The 15,496-nt window shown below is 29.8% G+C and overlaps 2 protein-coding genes across 2 annotated transcripts; one reads left to right on the top strand and one right to left on the bottom strand.

Annotated features, from left to right (window-relative positions):
* Positions 1–9,886: 9,886 nt before the first annotated feature.
* LOC125826360 (UDP-glycosyltransferase 73C1-like) lies at positions 9,887–11,378 on the top strand (the record flags this gene model as incomplete). Its single annotated transcript, XM_049505668.1, has 1 exon — positions 9,887–11,378. A coding segment is annotated over one exon (1,485 nt), but the record flags the coding sequence as incomplete, so codon positions are not given.
* Positions 11,379–13,762: 2,384 nt separating this feature from the next.
* LOC125826386 (UDP-glycosyltransferase 73C1-like) lies at positions 13,763–15,082 on the bottom strand (the record flags this gene model as incomplete). The annotated part of the gene is made up of 1 exon (XM_049505701.1): positions 13,763–15,082. A coding segment is annotated over one exon (1,320 nt), but the record flags the coding sequence as incomplete, so codon positions are not given.
* Positions 15,083–15,496: the final 414 nt, after the last annotated feature.

The following is a 15,496-nucleotide window of genomic DNA, read 5'->3' as shown; positions in this document are numbered from 1 at the left end:
GTATAAAAGTTTTGTAAAGAAGGTTGTTATTACTCAAAAGTTATAGCTGGTTGCATGTTTATATGTCAGATTATAAATTTGGCCCACAAAGAGTTTTGATATCTGAATGAATTTCCACCACCTCTTAATATCAAATTAGTGTTGCCATTACCTTTCTTTATTCGTTTCTTACACATTTATTCAATATTTTCCTATTTAGTGACATAAATTGTTCGTCACTAATTCTTATTTTTACTGATATATTGGAATTCATTTACTTTGTACTATGATTATGTACATGTAGATAGCAAAACATTCTTGATTCAACTATCAAGGTATTGTCTGTTCATGTCAGATTGATTTGCAGAAACTCATTAGCTTTTGTGCAACAATATTTGATCTAGAGATGCTATTATTATTATGGCATAATTATTATTTGGTTGAACAAAGTACTCTTTTTTTATGCCATATACATACATGTATACTAAACACTCAAGTCATTCCACTTGCCTAGGTCCAAACCCTATCTTTGAAGTATTGAACTTTTACCAAATAAACAAACACATGACTAACAACATTGCATTACAATTTCATTATGAACTCACACCTATATTGGCAATAAGGAATTGATATACACCGATGGTATTGAAGTTTTTTTTTTAAAAAATTAATACGAATTTTAGGAAAAATTATTCAAATACATATCTTATTTTACTATAATCTCTAAAATTCTCTACCATTTAAAAAATCTCAAAAATCCCCTCTTGGATACATCACTTCCCTCTCCCTGATATAGCCTTATCCCACTCCTCTAGGATACATCTCGACCCTCCCCTATGTATCCAAACCGTATCCCCTCTCTGGTACATTTCTCCCCTCTCGGATAGATCCCTTCCCTATGTATCTGGATGTCCTATCCCCTCTCTGATACAACACCCTCTTTGGTACATCTTCGCCTATGTATCCGGATGTTTACTGATGTATCTGGAAGTTCAATGATGTGATGTGCCCGAAAGTTCAGTGATGTATTTGAAATCCATAAATTTTAAGGGACTTATGTAATTTGTAAAAGAATAGGGAAATAATGTAATTAGCTCTTAACACCTATGAGATTTATGTAAACTATACTTAACCAGTCATATCATATTTGTTACTACGATGATCCGTTTACTAAATAATGTTTATCATAGAAATTTACATGTAATCACTTCATAAAAAAGAGTGTGTAATTTGATTTACAAAGCATACTGGACCTATACCATTTCATGAGATAAACACTTATTCAATGTTGTTGATTGTGTCTTGAACTCTAGTGAATTCGAATTGTGATTTAAACCAAAATTGAAGAAATTGAAAGTATAAAGTAAAATAATTTCAATATGGTACTTATTCTACAATATATAACTCAATGTTTATTTCAGCATGATTAATAAAAATCCTCCATAATTAATACAATGCTTTGACCCTAATTATTGACTAAATGAATGACATCTTGAATCAACAACTTGATATATTCATGTAAGAAAATCCATTTTCTTGCATTGCCTCCTTTGACATCATTGCTCTATTTCTTCTTTCTTCACTTTCCACTCCTTCATCCATTAGGTGATCTATTGCTTTCTTGATTTAATCCTTCAATACATTCACAATTAACGTCTCGTTGTAAAATTTTTCAGTAAACATAGGAAAAGTAATCATCGGTATACCACATGCAACTCCTTCTAAAGTCGAGTTCCATCTACAGTGCGTTAAGAATCCTCCAATTGACGAATGAGACAAGATCAAAAGTTGTGAGGTCCACCCTTTGATAATTATTCCTTTGAATTTTTTTATATTGAGCGAGGTACAACCAACAATAGTTGTATGAGGATCCACTCACTTTTTAATACATGGAATTGTGGGCCCAAAATAAAAATTTTCTTATGCCTCTTCCTTTTACCCTCTCTTCAAAATTCTCATCACTTAGCCATTTCTCAACTTCTAATGAAACATTTAGTTCCCTAATTATCCATATAAAGGGGACATTTGATGATTCCAAACCTAATCCAATTTCTTTTATTTGTGAGAATGAAATGTGACGAAGGCTACCAAATTAAGCATATATGATAGAGTTTGGCTTCATTGAATCAAGCCACTTCAAACAACTATGCTCGTTGATAGAAGCATTGTAATTATCTCCATGATGAGCTAATAATTTTGAAAAATTTGTTAAAGGTATTATTTGGCTTTGGGGCAATAAAGGAATTAATAGGAAGTGAAGTTTGTTTATCTTGGGAATTAATCATTGTGAATAATCAAAAGTTTGTGAGATGTTTTTACTTGTAATAGCTTTATTTATAGCAAAGTAAATTGAATTATGAATTAGATTGCTGAAATTAGTGGTGTTATAAATTGAGAAATTTATAAATAACTTGAAAAAAAATAAAAAACTCAAGATTTATTGTGTATATAATTGGATTATTTTTTATTTATAGAGGTGTACATGTATAATTTTGTGCACTACTATTTGGAAAGTTTATAATTAGCTTTCCAAGGGTATGTTTGGACATTAATTTAATTTAGTTTTTTCAAAATAATAATTGGTTACACTTCAAAATGATTCTTGTTAAGTTTTTAAAGATGAGTTTTTCAAAATCAGAAGAAAAGAAATTCACACTAAAAATTTTAACATTTTCTCGACCAAGTGAAATACATGTCTAAATATCACTTGATTTTTCTAATACTATTTACCGACTTTGATTTCAAACACTATTTTTTTTTTCAAATATCACTTAATTTATGTCCAAACACCTATCAGAATGTCGTTTCATATTTGAATAAGAGGCGGATGTACAATGTTTGCTAGGGGTGCAATCGAAAGCCAACATTTTTTCATACAAATCTATATTTCTATGCAAAAATCACATAGAGATATATAATAATTTTTTGAAAAGTTCAATTGTTTCTATAGTGATATTTAAATGGTCGAATTTATTTAGTTCTAATTCTAGATATTCTTTTTATCAATTAAATAACAAAAATAATTATGGTCAAAACTCAAAAGGACGACCTCAATTATTTAATTCTCCATGTGAGAGTTCGGAACCTAATTAAGCCACAAAAAGATAAAAATGATCAAAATAAGCCACTATTCTAGTAAGTAACTAAAATAGGCTTAGTGGAAGAAAAAAATCCGTTTTATGAAATATTCCAAACGTTTTCCGTTAGTCTCATAACGGATATATGTTAATATATAACGAAACTATTTCTTACACTTTGTAAAGTGTAAATTTTTCTTACACTTTGTAAAGTGGAAGTTTTTCTTACACTTATTCTGTTTTACGAGGAATATTTTTCACGTTTTACATTAAATTATATCTTTTTATGAAGCTTTTGCAATATTTGTCATACAATTATATTGATTTGACATATCATAAAAATGGAAAAAATTATTACATTATGTATTTTTATTTTTTTATTCTGAAAACTCCTCCAAGCTCTATTTAAGGAAAAAATTATTACATTATGTATCATAAATGTTAACTTGATTTGATCTATGTAGTCATTTGGAACCCTCAAAAAGTCGGTCAACGATTCGTCACTATAGATAATTCACTCTCCAAAATTTACTTGTCCTTGTGACAAAAATAAAGTAGGGTATTTTTCAACTATAATCAAATTATAATCAGTACTATTTATACCCATTCTTTTATAAATTGATGAAAGAAATTTATGATCCACTCTGCACTAAAATAGGCTTAGTGGAAAAAAAAATTCGTTTTATGCAATATTCCAAACATTTTTCGTTAGTCTCATAACGTGTATATTTTAATATATAACGGAACTATTTCTTACACTTTGTAAAGTGGAAGTTTTTCTTACACTTTATAAAGTGGAAGAAAAAATTATGTTTTACAAAGAGGAATATTTTTCATGTTCTCTTTATGAAGCTTTTGCAGTGTTTGTCATACAATTATATTGATTTTACATATCATTAAAACGGTAAAAATTATTACACTATGTATTTTTATTTTTTTATTCTGAAAACTCCTCCAACCTCTATTTAAGGACGTTCAAACATAGTACCTTCAACATCTTTATTCTTCTATTTTTCTTCATTTCAATCACAAAAAAATGTCTTCTAAACCAAAAGTTAGAGTTTCGATTTATTGGGATGACGAAATTGTACATGACGAAAATATTGTTTATTATAATTGTCTTTCTAAACACAATGCCAAACATTTAATTAATGTCCGATATCATAAATTTTTTTCATCAATTTATAAAAGAATGGGTATAAATAGTACTGATTATAATTTGATTATAGTCGGAAAATATCCTACTTTATTTTTGTCACAAGGACAGGTAAATTTTGAAGAGTGAATTATCTATAGTAACGAATCGTTGACCGACTTTTTGAGGGTTCCAAATGACTACATAGATCAAATCAAGTTAACATTTATGATACATAATGTAATAATTTTTTCCTTAAATAGAGCTTGGAGGAGTTTTCAGAATAAAAAAATAAAAATACATAATGTAATAATTTTTTTTGTTTTTATGATATGTCAAATCAATATAATTGTATGACAAACACTGCAAAAGCTTCATAAAAAGATACAATTTAATGCAAAACATGAAAAATATTCCTTGTAAAACATAATTTTTTCTTCCACTTTATAAAGTGTAAGAAAAACATCTACTTTACAAAGTGTAAGAAAAACTTACACTTTACAAAGTGTAAGAAATAGTTCCGTTATATATTAAAATATATCCGTTATGAGACTAACAAAAAACGTTTGAAATATTTCATAAAACAAAGTTTTTTCTTCCATTATGCCTATTTTAGTTACTTACTAGGATAGTGACTTATTTTGATCACTTTTATCTTTTTTGTGGCTTATTTAGATTCCGAACTCTCCATGTGACTCTGAAGAAAAAGAAATTCTTGGGAATAGGAATTCCAATATTTAATTCAAATTTACATAAACATCCTTTTTTTAGGTCATAATTTAAATTTATTTTTCTAAAAGGTCCATAAACCCTTTTTTGAATAACTTAATTACTATGTATGTTTATTTTTTTTGTAATTAATGAATCCTTGGACCATGATCCGAAATTTATGTTGAGTAGATCAATTTTTGTAAGAAAATATTAGAACGCGATCTAAAACTCTGTAGAAGTTAGAGAATATTCTAATGATTAAAGTTCCCAAGATTATATTACATATTTTAAAATATAGGTAAGTTTACACGAATTTCATAGTGTTAAGAGTTAATTACATCATGCACTTACTCTTTTTCAAATTACAAAATGCCTTAAAATTTAATGATTTAGGATAATTACTCAACGTCCTGATACACTGTATTTCGATTTCGGACATATTACTTAATGTTCCGATACATAGTGTCTCGATTTCAAATATATCACTCAATGTCTGATACATCGTGTCCTGATACATTACTTTTATCGATACAAGACACACATGTATTTATACATCGCGTAAGAGCGATGTATCCGAGAATAGGAGATAATTAATTATTTTTTTTGTAAATTTATAGTAGCGAATTTTAGAGAATACCATAAAATAAATTATGTGTTTAAGTACTTTTTTCTAAAATATAAAAACAAAATTTAAAAAATAATATGAAAAGTGATATTTACGTGAATCAACCAAATATAAATTCATTTTAAAATCAAATTAGGTTAGCAGATCCAGCATAGCCACCAAGGGTCAAAAAGGGCAACTATTCTATATTATATTTCATATTTATTTATGTAATTTTGTATACATAAGCAATTACGTAATATTCAAACTGTGTAAATTAATTTATACCATTGAAATTCAGTTACATATTAAATGTATACACAAAAGTATTTCGTATGAATTTTGTATGAAATTTGAATATTTGTTAGTCATTGAAGTTTTATTTATATACTAATCGAATATAAATTAGATTCACAAAATATCTTGATATGAATATGATATGCGATTTGAATTTTTATATCCACTTTAGTTATACATTGGAATTCTACTTATATATCAATTATATATATAACATGAATTCGTTTAAGTCTAATTATATAACAACTATATACACACATTCGTGGTTAAACTTTTGAATGAATTTGGTATAGAAATTACATGTGAGTTATCAAAAAAATTATTATTTAATATATGAAATTGGTATACAAATTGATTTCAATAATATTCGTTAAAGTTAAATTTATCGTGTGAGTTATTATACATTCCGTATGAAAAATTTGTACAAACTGATAAACTTGATTTATTTTATATGAGATGATAATTGTAAATTATACATTAAGAAATAAGAATACTTATTTGTTTTAAAAAAATTTTAAAATAAAAACCATGGTATAAGATGCTAATGGTAAATTAAACCGTCTTGTCAAACAGAAATTTATTGTCAACTTTATGTTGATCCCTACAATAAAAATGTATTTGTCTAAAAAATATATTACAAGAAATACATATTCCAAAAACAAAACAAATTTAAGAGACAAGAACAGATTTAAGGAATAAGAATACTTAGTTTGTTTATAAAAAAAATGAATTTCAAATAAAACTAAAAATATAGTTTCAAATAAAACTAAAAATAAAAACTATATAAATTTTCAAAGCAGTAAAAAAATTCCTAGAGAAAAAGGATGAAGGAAAAATCAAAATAGGAGATGAATAAGGTTATTAATTAAGAAATTGATAGCAATCAAAATAGTGACCAAACTATATGGGAGAAAATCAAGGGATAGATATATCATGCTAATTATAAAACACTATATTTAAGGAAAAGATGTTTTTTTTTTTTTTTAACACTTTTTGGCCATCAGGCCATTTTTATTAAAGAAATGCCCATTGGGCTATGTTCAAAAGATGGACCAAAATTGACCCAACATAAATCAAATAAAAACAAAGCAAATAAATTCTATATCTAAAAGCACTAAAGTGAAAATTGAAATGACTCTTGGAACTCTCCAGAACTCCATGGTCAGCCATTTCCTCATCGATTTTTGTCCTGGTAAGGACCATTTCTCTTTTGAGTGAATGTTTGCCTCTTTGTTCAGTCCCCTTCTTTCTCTTCTTCTTTTTGTTGTGATTCTCATTTTCCATTTTTGTGTGTTAATTGCAAGATTGATGTTGGGATCCATCGTTTGGTACGATCAGTGATCCATATTCATTGGATACTTTATGTCGAGATCCTGTGACTATTGGATGAGCTCTGTCTGTTGGGGTTTTCCTGTGTTTCATTGATTTTTCAGTAGTAGCATGAACCACCACTTCTATTTGAGTTGCTTGCTTTTTGTGTTTACCACTGTGGCTCACTGTTTGTACTTGTGTGTATGCCCCTATCTTATTGTTGTGCTTTTGCCCATTTTCATATTATTTTTTTTCTTGGTACTGCAAAATTGAGCCAATTATTAGAAAAAATCAGTTCCTCATAATTCGCCTCTCTGAGGATTTGAAACTGAGGAACAAATTTCCTTTGATGGACCTCCTCCTGCTTCTGATATGTGTTTATTTTCTGCATTGTCGGATTCTTAGATATGGTACCACTAGTTTATCACTGTTCACTATTCTCTTGCCTTGAGATTCTAATTCTTGAAAACAATTCACCTGAACAGTCCCTTTCTCTAGAGCTAGGTTAGCTAGGTAATCGGCTAGTTTGTTCCCTTCTCTGAAAATGTGTGATATAACCACTGTTTTTCCTTGCATTAGCCTCCATATTTCCTCCAGAATATTCACTACCTTCCATGGTACTTTCCACACTCTTTCCACAATGTTTTTAAGTAATAGAGAATCAGTTTCTATAATCACCTTGTCTAGTTGTGCTGTCTCTATGTACTTCAAAGCATGTAAGAGTGCCATTGTTTCTGCCTGTGTATTAGTAATTAAAGGTTCATCAATCTCCTTAGCCTGAGCTTGTATGACATCCCCTTTATTATTTCTCACACAAAAACCCCAGGAACTTCTTCCTGGATTTCCTTTTGATGCTCCATCAGTGTTGACTTTAACCTAACCAGTATTTGGTGGTCCCCAAATAACTTTAGTTACCTTTACTGTTGGATTATAGTTGTGAATAGCCTCTACCACCATTGTCCATTTGTATGGGATGTACGTGCAATTTCTCCTCCTAGTTTTCATGAATAGAATCAATGTATGCATAATTTGATAGATCACCTTGTTACTGGAGATTTTCTTCCCATTTTTTAGTGTGTTTCTCCTTTTCCACAATTCCCACACTATGATAGAAGGGACAGCCTGAAATATATACTTAATCTGGTGATGTGCATCGATCTCCCACCATCGATTAATAATTTGGGATAGCTGCATGTTCTTCATGTTAATTCCCACTGGCCCACAGAAGTGCTCCCATACCATTTGAGCTATGGGGGAGTGTAGGAATACATGAGAAGTGTCTTCTATTTTAGAATTTTCACAACAATAGCATCTTGAAGGGAATTGAATTCCCCACTTCTTCAATGTATCATCTAGGGGTAGTTTGGATTTCCACAATTTCCACATGAAAAAACAGATTTTGATAGGCATACCTTTGATCCACATGAGGTTGTACACCTTGTTAATTTCCTGCTTTTGTCTTACTTTCTGGAATGCAGTACTTACTGTGAACTTTCCCCTAGATTCCAATTTCCAGTAAGGTCTATCAAACTCTTCAGTGTCCTTGGGTGGACTGATTCTTTGTAAAATGTGATCAGCCAAATCTTGAGGAAGTAATTCTTTTAAAGTTTGTTCATCCCAATGTCCTTCTTCTGCAACTTCTTTGACTAGAATGACTGTTTGATCGTACTCAAATTCTGGGGGAATAATTTTATACAGAGCACCCAAACCTGTCCAGTTATCTAGCCAAAAATAAGAATTACCTTGCTTAATTGACCACCAGATTTCAGGTTCTACTTCTTCTCTGCCTTTGATCATTTTCTTCCAGATATATGTGCTTGTCTTAGCTTGTACTACCACTGCATGGTGTTTCTTCAAATATTTATTGCTCATATAACTTTTCCACAATGATTCTCTAGTTCTCATGTTCCACCATAGCTTTGCAAACAATGCTTTAAGGAAAAGATGTTGTAAACAAATTGAGTAGGTATTATTTTAATTCATTTTCCGTTTTTTTACTCGTATAGCTAATTAGAAATCTAATGTTATATATTGAAATCTAAAAAGTCTAAATTTTCTCTAAAAGTGTTGCTTCGGAAAATAAATCTTCTAATATATAAATTTAAATTTAATTAAACTTCAATATGTATTTTGAATAAGGAAAAAAAAAAGTGATTACCTAATAAAAAAAACAAAGAGATATCTAACAAAAAAAAACGTTGGTACATCATACTTGGAGACTTTTGAGGATAATAACAACAGTCTATTAGTATTTTTTTTTTCTTTTTAGGAATATATACACTTCCGTTATTATTGATAAATTATAATTTAGGTGTTTATAATATTTGGCTATAACTTTCAACTAACTAAAAATTGTGTTTTTCATCCCTATCCGTAAATATGTAATATTTAGACTATTTTTTTTGCAGAACTACATTATCTTCGAATATGGAGTAAAAATACAAAAATTAGCATTAAACATGGCAATTCAATGATTAATTAGAACTTAAATAATTTATTAAATTTACGAAGTTTCATATATTGGAGGAATCAAGAATGCATGTATTAATCAATTAAATTTTAAATGCACTTAACCAAAACCCCAAGGACCAATTTTTTTTAATAAAATATTTAAGGGACAAAAAGTGTTAATTTCCTTCCTTATTTATTGCCATAGAGTTAGTCACATCCATTTAATGTGATCTAACCATATCACATATCTCAATACAATTTTCTTTATTTATAAATTTCACCATTTAACAATTTCCTCATACACTTTGAACACAAATTCAAACAATGGCTTCTTCTTCCCTATCTAAAGAGCTTCATTTTCTATTGATACCTTTAATGTCTCAAAGTCATATTATACCAATAATAGACTTTGCAAAATTACTAGCCCTTCATAGAGTCAAAATCTCTATTATCACAACACCTCTCAATGCCCAAAAATACAAATCTATAGTCACACATGCTCTAAAATCCAATCTAAATATCCAACTAATTCCTATACATTTTCCAAGCCAAGAATTTGGATTGCCACAAGGATGTGAAAATATGGATACACTCAATTCACTACAAATGTTTAAAAATTTCCTTTTGGCTAGTGAAATGATGCAAGAACCACTAGAGAAATTGATTCAAGATATGGAACCAATGCCAAGTTGTATCATTTCTACTAGTCCTCTCACTTGGACACAACAAGTTGCTAATAAGTTCAATATTCCAAGGTATATTTTCCAAACTGTTTCTTGTTTCACCCTTTATTGTTCTCATATGCTAAATGAAACAAAAATACAAGATACCCTTGTGTTGGATGATGATTCATTCTTGATACCTAATGTCCCACACAAGATTGAGTTTACAAAAGCTCAATTGCCTCAATCTACTGAAGATATGAAGAGTCTTGTGGACAAAATGAAGAAGTTTCAAGATTTGGCTAGAGGTACTTTGATAAATACTTTTGAGGAGTTGGAACCTTGGTATGTTGATTCATACAAGAAAGTTGTGAACAAAGTATTTTGTGTTGGTCCAGTATCATTATGTAACAAAGGAATGGATGAAATAGTTGATAGAGGAAACAAGGCCTATGTTGATGAGGATAATAATTGTTTGAATTGGCTTGATTCTATGAAGCCAAAATCAGTCATTTATGCTTGTTTTGGTAGCCTTTGTCAAATTTCATTATTGCAAATGAAGGAAATTGGATTAGGGTTAGAGTCATCAAATGTACCTTTCATTTGGATAATTAGAGGGCTAAATTTTACATTAGAAGTCGAAAAATGGCTAAGAGATGAAAATTTTGAAGAGAGGGTTAAAGGAAGGGGGATGATTATTCGAGGTTGGGCCCCACAAGTTCTAATATTGTCTCATTCATCAGTCGGAGGGTTTCTAACACACTGTGGATGGAATTCAATGCTAGAAGGGATATCTCGTGGCGTGCCAATGGCTACTTTTCCTATGTTTGCTGAACAATTTTACAATGAAAAATTCATCGTAAATATTTTGAAGACTGGGGTTCGAGTTGGTGTTGAAGTGAGTACTACCTCTTGGAATGAAGAGAAGAGTGGAGTGTTGATTAGCAAAGATCAAGTCAAGAAAGCAATAGATCAACTAATGGATCAAGGATTAGAGGGTGAAGAAAGAAGAAAAATAGCAAAGGATTTGGCACATATTTCAATGAAGGCAATACAAGAAGAAGGTTCTTCATACTTGAATATCAAATTATTGATTGAAGATGTCATGCATCTACTAAAAAATAAAGAGGAAACAAGCCATTGAATAGGATTTGAAGAGTCATTACAATCATTCACATAAATTTTAATAAATTGTTGAAGTTATCAACGTATTTTCCACAATAGCATACTCTAACTTATTAAAAGTTTTTCCTTTCTTTTTTTTTGTTAAAAGGACATAATATTTTATAGATATTAATGAATGAATTACTAAATAGTGGGCCCACATGGACCACTGCAGTAATTTGTAGTTGGGCATTAATGACAAACATGGCATATATGAACTAAAATTACAACTTTATATAGAAAATATTGTTTCTTATGTTGTAGTCGCAATATCGAGGAAGATTTGGTTTTGCGATCGATCACAAATAATGTTTTAATTTATATTGCTTGGATTCTTTAAAAATGTCGAATGGTATATGTCAAATTCTCTAAAAATAATATATTTTTGAAGGATTTGATATGAATGCGAATGTTAAGCGAGTCTGAGCGACTTAGGTTTTAATGAGCTATTAATCTTTATTCGCTAGAAAAAAATAACATAAGAATAAAATATAAGACACGTATGTGAGATTTAAGTACAACACTCTTATTTCAATAATAAAAGTTCGTATCATCTATACCACAATTTTTTCCTTGCACCTTTATTAAATATGTGGCCTATATATCCACAAATCACCCAGATATCTTAAAATTGGTACAATTTTAAAAGATAATGATTCCATTTTTTAGACCTTATAAAATGTTGAACCAATATTATGTCGAAATAATTTGGTATGGTTCAATTTTCACTTTTTGGTTTTGGTTTGCGATGTTCGATAATTTCGATATTGATTACTTTCTATAGTTATATTCTATCGACTAAATTTAGAATAGACAATTATAATTTGTAATCGAGATTCATAAAATTGATATTTATATTTAAATACTTTGTGTTGGTTTATTAGCATTTTAATATTAATATTTTGTATATTAATTTGTTAAAACTTAGTATAGCCATTTTGCCATGAAGATGGAATAGAGGACGTGGGAGTTACATGCATTTGTGCCTCATTACTTAGTGGTCAATTAATGACCATAGGCTTATGCACTTTGCTGCTTTCTGTGAACGTTGGAAAGTTGGCCGTTGTGCAAGTACACGTTAGAGGCATTGGTTACCCCTCTCATTATTCCATTCTTTACTCCTCCATTATCCTTATAACCTATGTAACTCCTGAGACCATTATCTTCCTATTCATTGCTAGGAAGACTTCTTGTAGTATAAATAGTGGTGGTCTTCATTTGGTTTGTTACACACAACACACAAGAAAATATAGAGTGCATAAGGTTTGTCAAAAAGAGAGTTCTTATTAGTTGAAGGGAGGTGTTTCTTTTGTGGAGATTTGGACTCAACTCTTGTCCAGAGTTGTTGAGTTATACTTTGTGAAGGCTGTTGTATCCTGGAGGGGACAAGTCAAGAAGGACTACTGCTGGATCAGTGAAAAACATTTGCTGCAGTGGACTTGAATCTCCTTAAAGGGAGCGAGATATCCGCGCCTCAGCCTGAAGAGATTTATTCCTTCATTTTTATTTTCAATTGTAATCTTGTATTTTTGTTATCTTGTAAGTTTTTCACTAACACTTTGATAATTAAATCAAGTGAAAACAAATAAATTAAAAGAGAACTAATTAAACCAAAACATTGATGATGTATCATTCTAATTAAAACACACTCATTTTATTATTATTTTTTGGTTGAAAAGCAAAACAAAGAGAAAACATAAAGCACACTATTATTGAAGTCAAATGTTACAAACTACAAATCAAATACAAATTGAGGACTCAATGTTGACCATTAAAACTATTGCGTTAAGCCTCTTAAATTGAATGTCCAAAGTAGACGAAGCTATTTTTCCACATATTAAAAATATATTATTCAGATGTATGACTTATCAACATATTTCTACTTAGTTGTGAAGCCTTTGTAGGTTTGTTCCTTGATTCTGATTAATTAAAGCCATAAAAAGTGTTTGAAAAATTGTCAAAATGTATCGAGTTTACACGAGGACAATGATATTCTTGAAATATATTTCAAGGATATAAAGGTCTTATTTGTTTGTACTTAACGAAAGTCTTAGTATGACACTCTTTGATTAAATACAACTTTAGAAAAAAGAAAGATTTTTGAAACATACTTATATTAAGTTTGAAAAAAATAGTATAATTTGATACTCCATATTACATTACACTACAAGAAATGACACTTATTTTGACCACCTTTTCTTGTCATTACAAAAATAACCCTTTCTAAATACAAACTTTACATTGTTCTAGCCACATTATTGGCTTCCCTCTCTTCATTCTTAAGTTGCTCCATGACATCTTCAATCAATAATTTGATATTCAAGTATGAAGAACCTTCTTCTTGTATTGCCTTCTTTGAAATATGTACCAACTACTTTGCTCTTTTTCTTCTTTCTTCACCCTCTAATCCTTTATCCATTAATTGATTTATTGCACTTTTGACTTGATCCTTGTTAACTAACACTCCATTCTTCTCTTCATTCCAAGAGTTAATACTCACTTCAACTCCAACTCGAACCCCAATCTTCAAAATATTTACGATGAATTTCTCATTGTAAAATTGTTCGGCAAACATAGGAAAAGTAATCATTGGTACGCCACATGAAATTCCTTCTAAAGTTGAATTCCATCCACAGTGTGTCAGAAATCCTCCGATTGATGGATGAGTTAATATTAGAACTTGTGGGGCCCAACCTCGGATAATCATCCCTCTTCCTTTAACCTTCTCTTCGAAATTTTCATCCATTAGCCATTTTTCGACTTCTAATGTAAAATTTAGCCCTCTAATTATCCAAATAAAAGGTACATTTGATGACTCTAACCCTAATCCAATTTCCTTCATTTGCAAGAATGAAATGTTACAAAGGCTACCAAAACAAGCATACATGACTGATTTTGGCTTCATAGAATCAAGCCACTTCAAACAAATATGCTCATCAATTGAAGCCTTGTTGCCTCTAATAACCATTTCATCAATTTCTTTGTTACATAATGATACTGGACCAACACAAAATACATTGTTCACAACTTTCTTATATGAATCAACATACCAAGGCTCCAATTCCTCAAAAGTATTAATCAAAGTACCTCTAGCCAAGTCTTGAGATTGTTTAATTTGGTCTATAATACTTTGCATATCTTGAGATTGCTTTGTTATATTGCCATTCAATGTTTGACCTTTTGTAAACTCAATCTTGTGTGGAATATTAGGAATCAAGAATGAATCCTTATCATGTATTTTTGTTTCATTTAGCATGTGAGAACAATAGAGGGTAAAACAAGAAATAGTTTGGAATATATACCTTGGAATCTTAAATTTATTAGCAACTTGTTGAGTCCAAATAAGAGGACTAGTTGAAATGATACAACTTGGCTTTGGTTCCAAATCTTGAATTAATTTCTCTAGTGGTTCTTGCATCATTTCACTAGCCAAAAAGAAATCTTTAAACAACTCTAGTGATTTGAGTGTGTCCAAATTTTCACATCCTTGAGGTAATCCAACTTCTTGGCTTGGAAAATGAAGAGGAATTAGTTTGATTTTTAGATTGGATTTTATAGCATGTGTGACTATTGATTTGTACCTTTTGGCATTGATAGGTGTTGTGATAATTGAGACATTGACTCTATGAAGTGCTAGTAATTTTGCAAAGTCTACTAATGGTATTATATGGCTTTGAGACATTAAAGGTATCAATAGAAAATGAAGTTGTTTAGATAGGGAAGTAGCCGTTATTAATTAGAAAAACTTAAGTGTAGATGGAAATAAGTGATAATTCTATCTTGTATAGAGGTGAGATTTATAAAGAAATTTATTGAATAGCCATCCAAAAATAAAAGAAATAGCCGATCAAATTAATTATTTATTGATTGTTAACATTTCTGACTGAACAGTTAAATATGTAACTTTTTGAAATTTATATAATTATCATCTAAGATTTTTATATTAGAGCGTCAGAAATTAAAAAAAGAGAAAACTCGAAACAATAAATTTCAATATATATATGACTTTCGGAGAAAGATTAAGAATCTGTTATACGCAAATTTAGGAGTGAAGCTGCCTCTAATAATTGAGTAATAAACCTAGGGAAAGTTGTATTGATATACG

The sequence above is a fragment of the Solanum verrucosum genome, unplaced genomic scaffold, assembly GCF_900185275.1.
Source record: "Solanum verrucosum unplaced genomic scaffold, falcon-dt-bn FXZP01000125.1, whole genome shotgun sequence".
Taxonomy (NCBI): Eukaryota; Viridiplantae; Streptophyta; class Magnoliopsida; order Solanales; family Solanaceae; genus Solanum; species Solanum verrucosum.
Note: the sequence above shows the minus strand (reverse complement) of the source record. Positions and strands in the feature narration are given on the sequence as shown.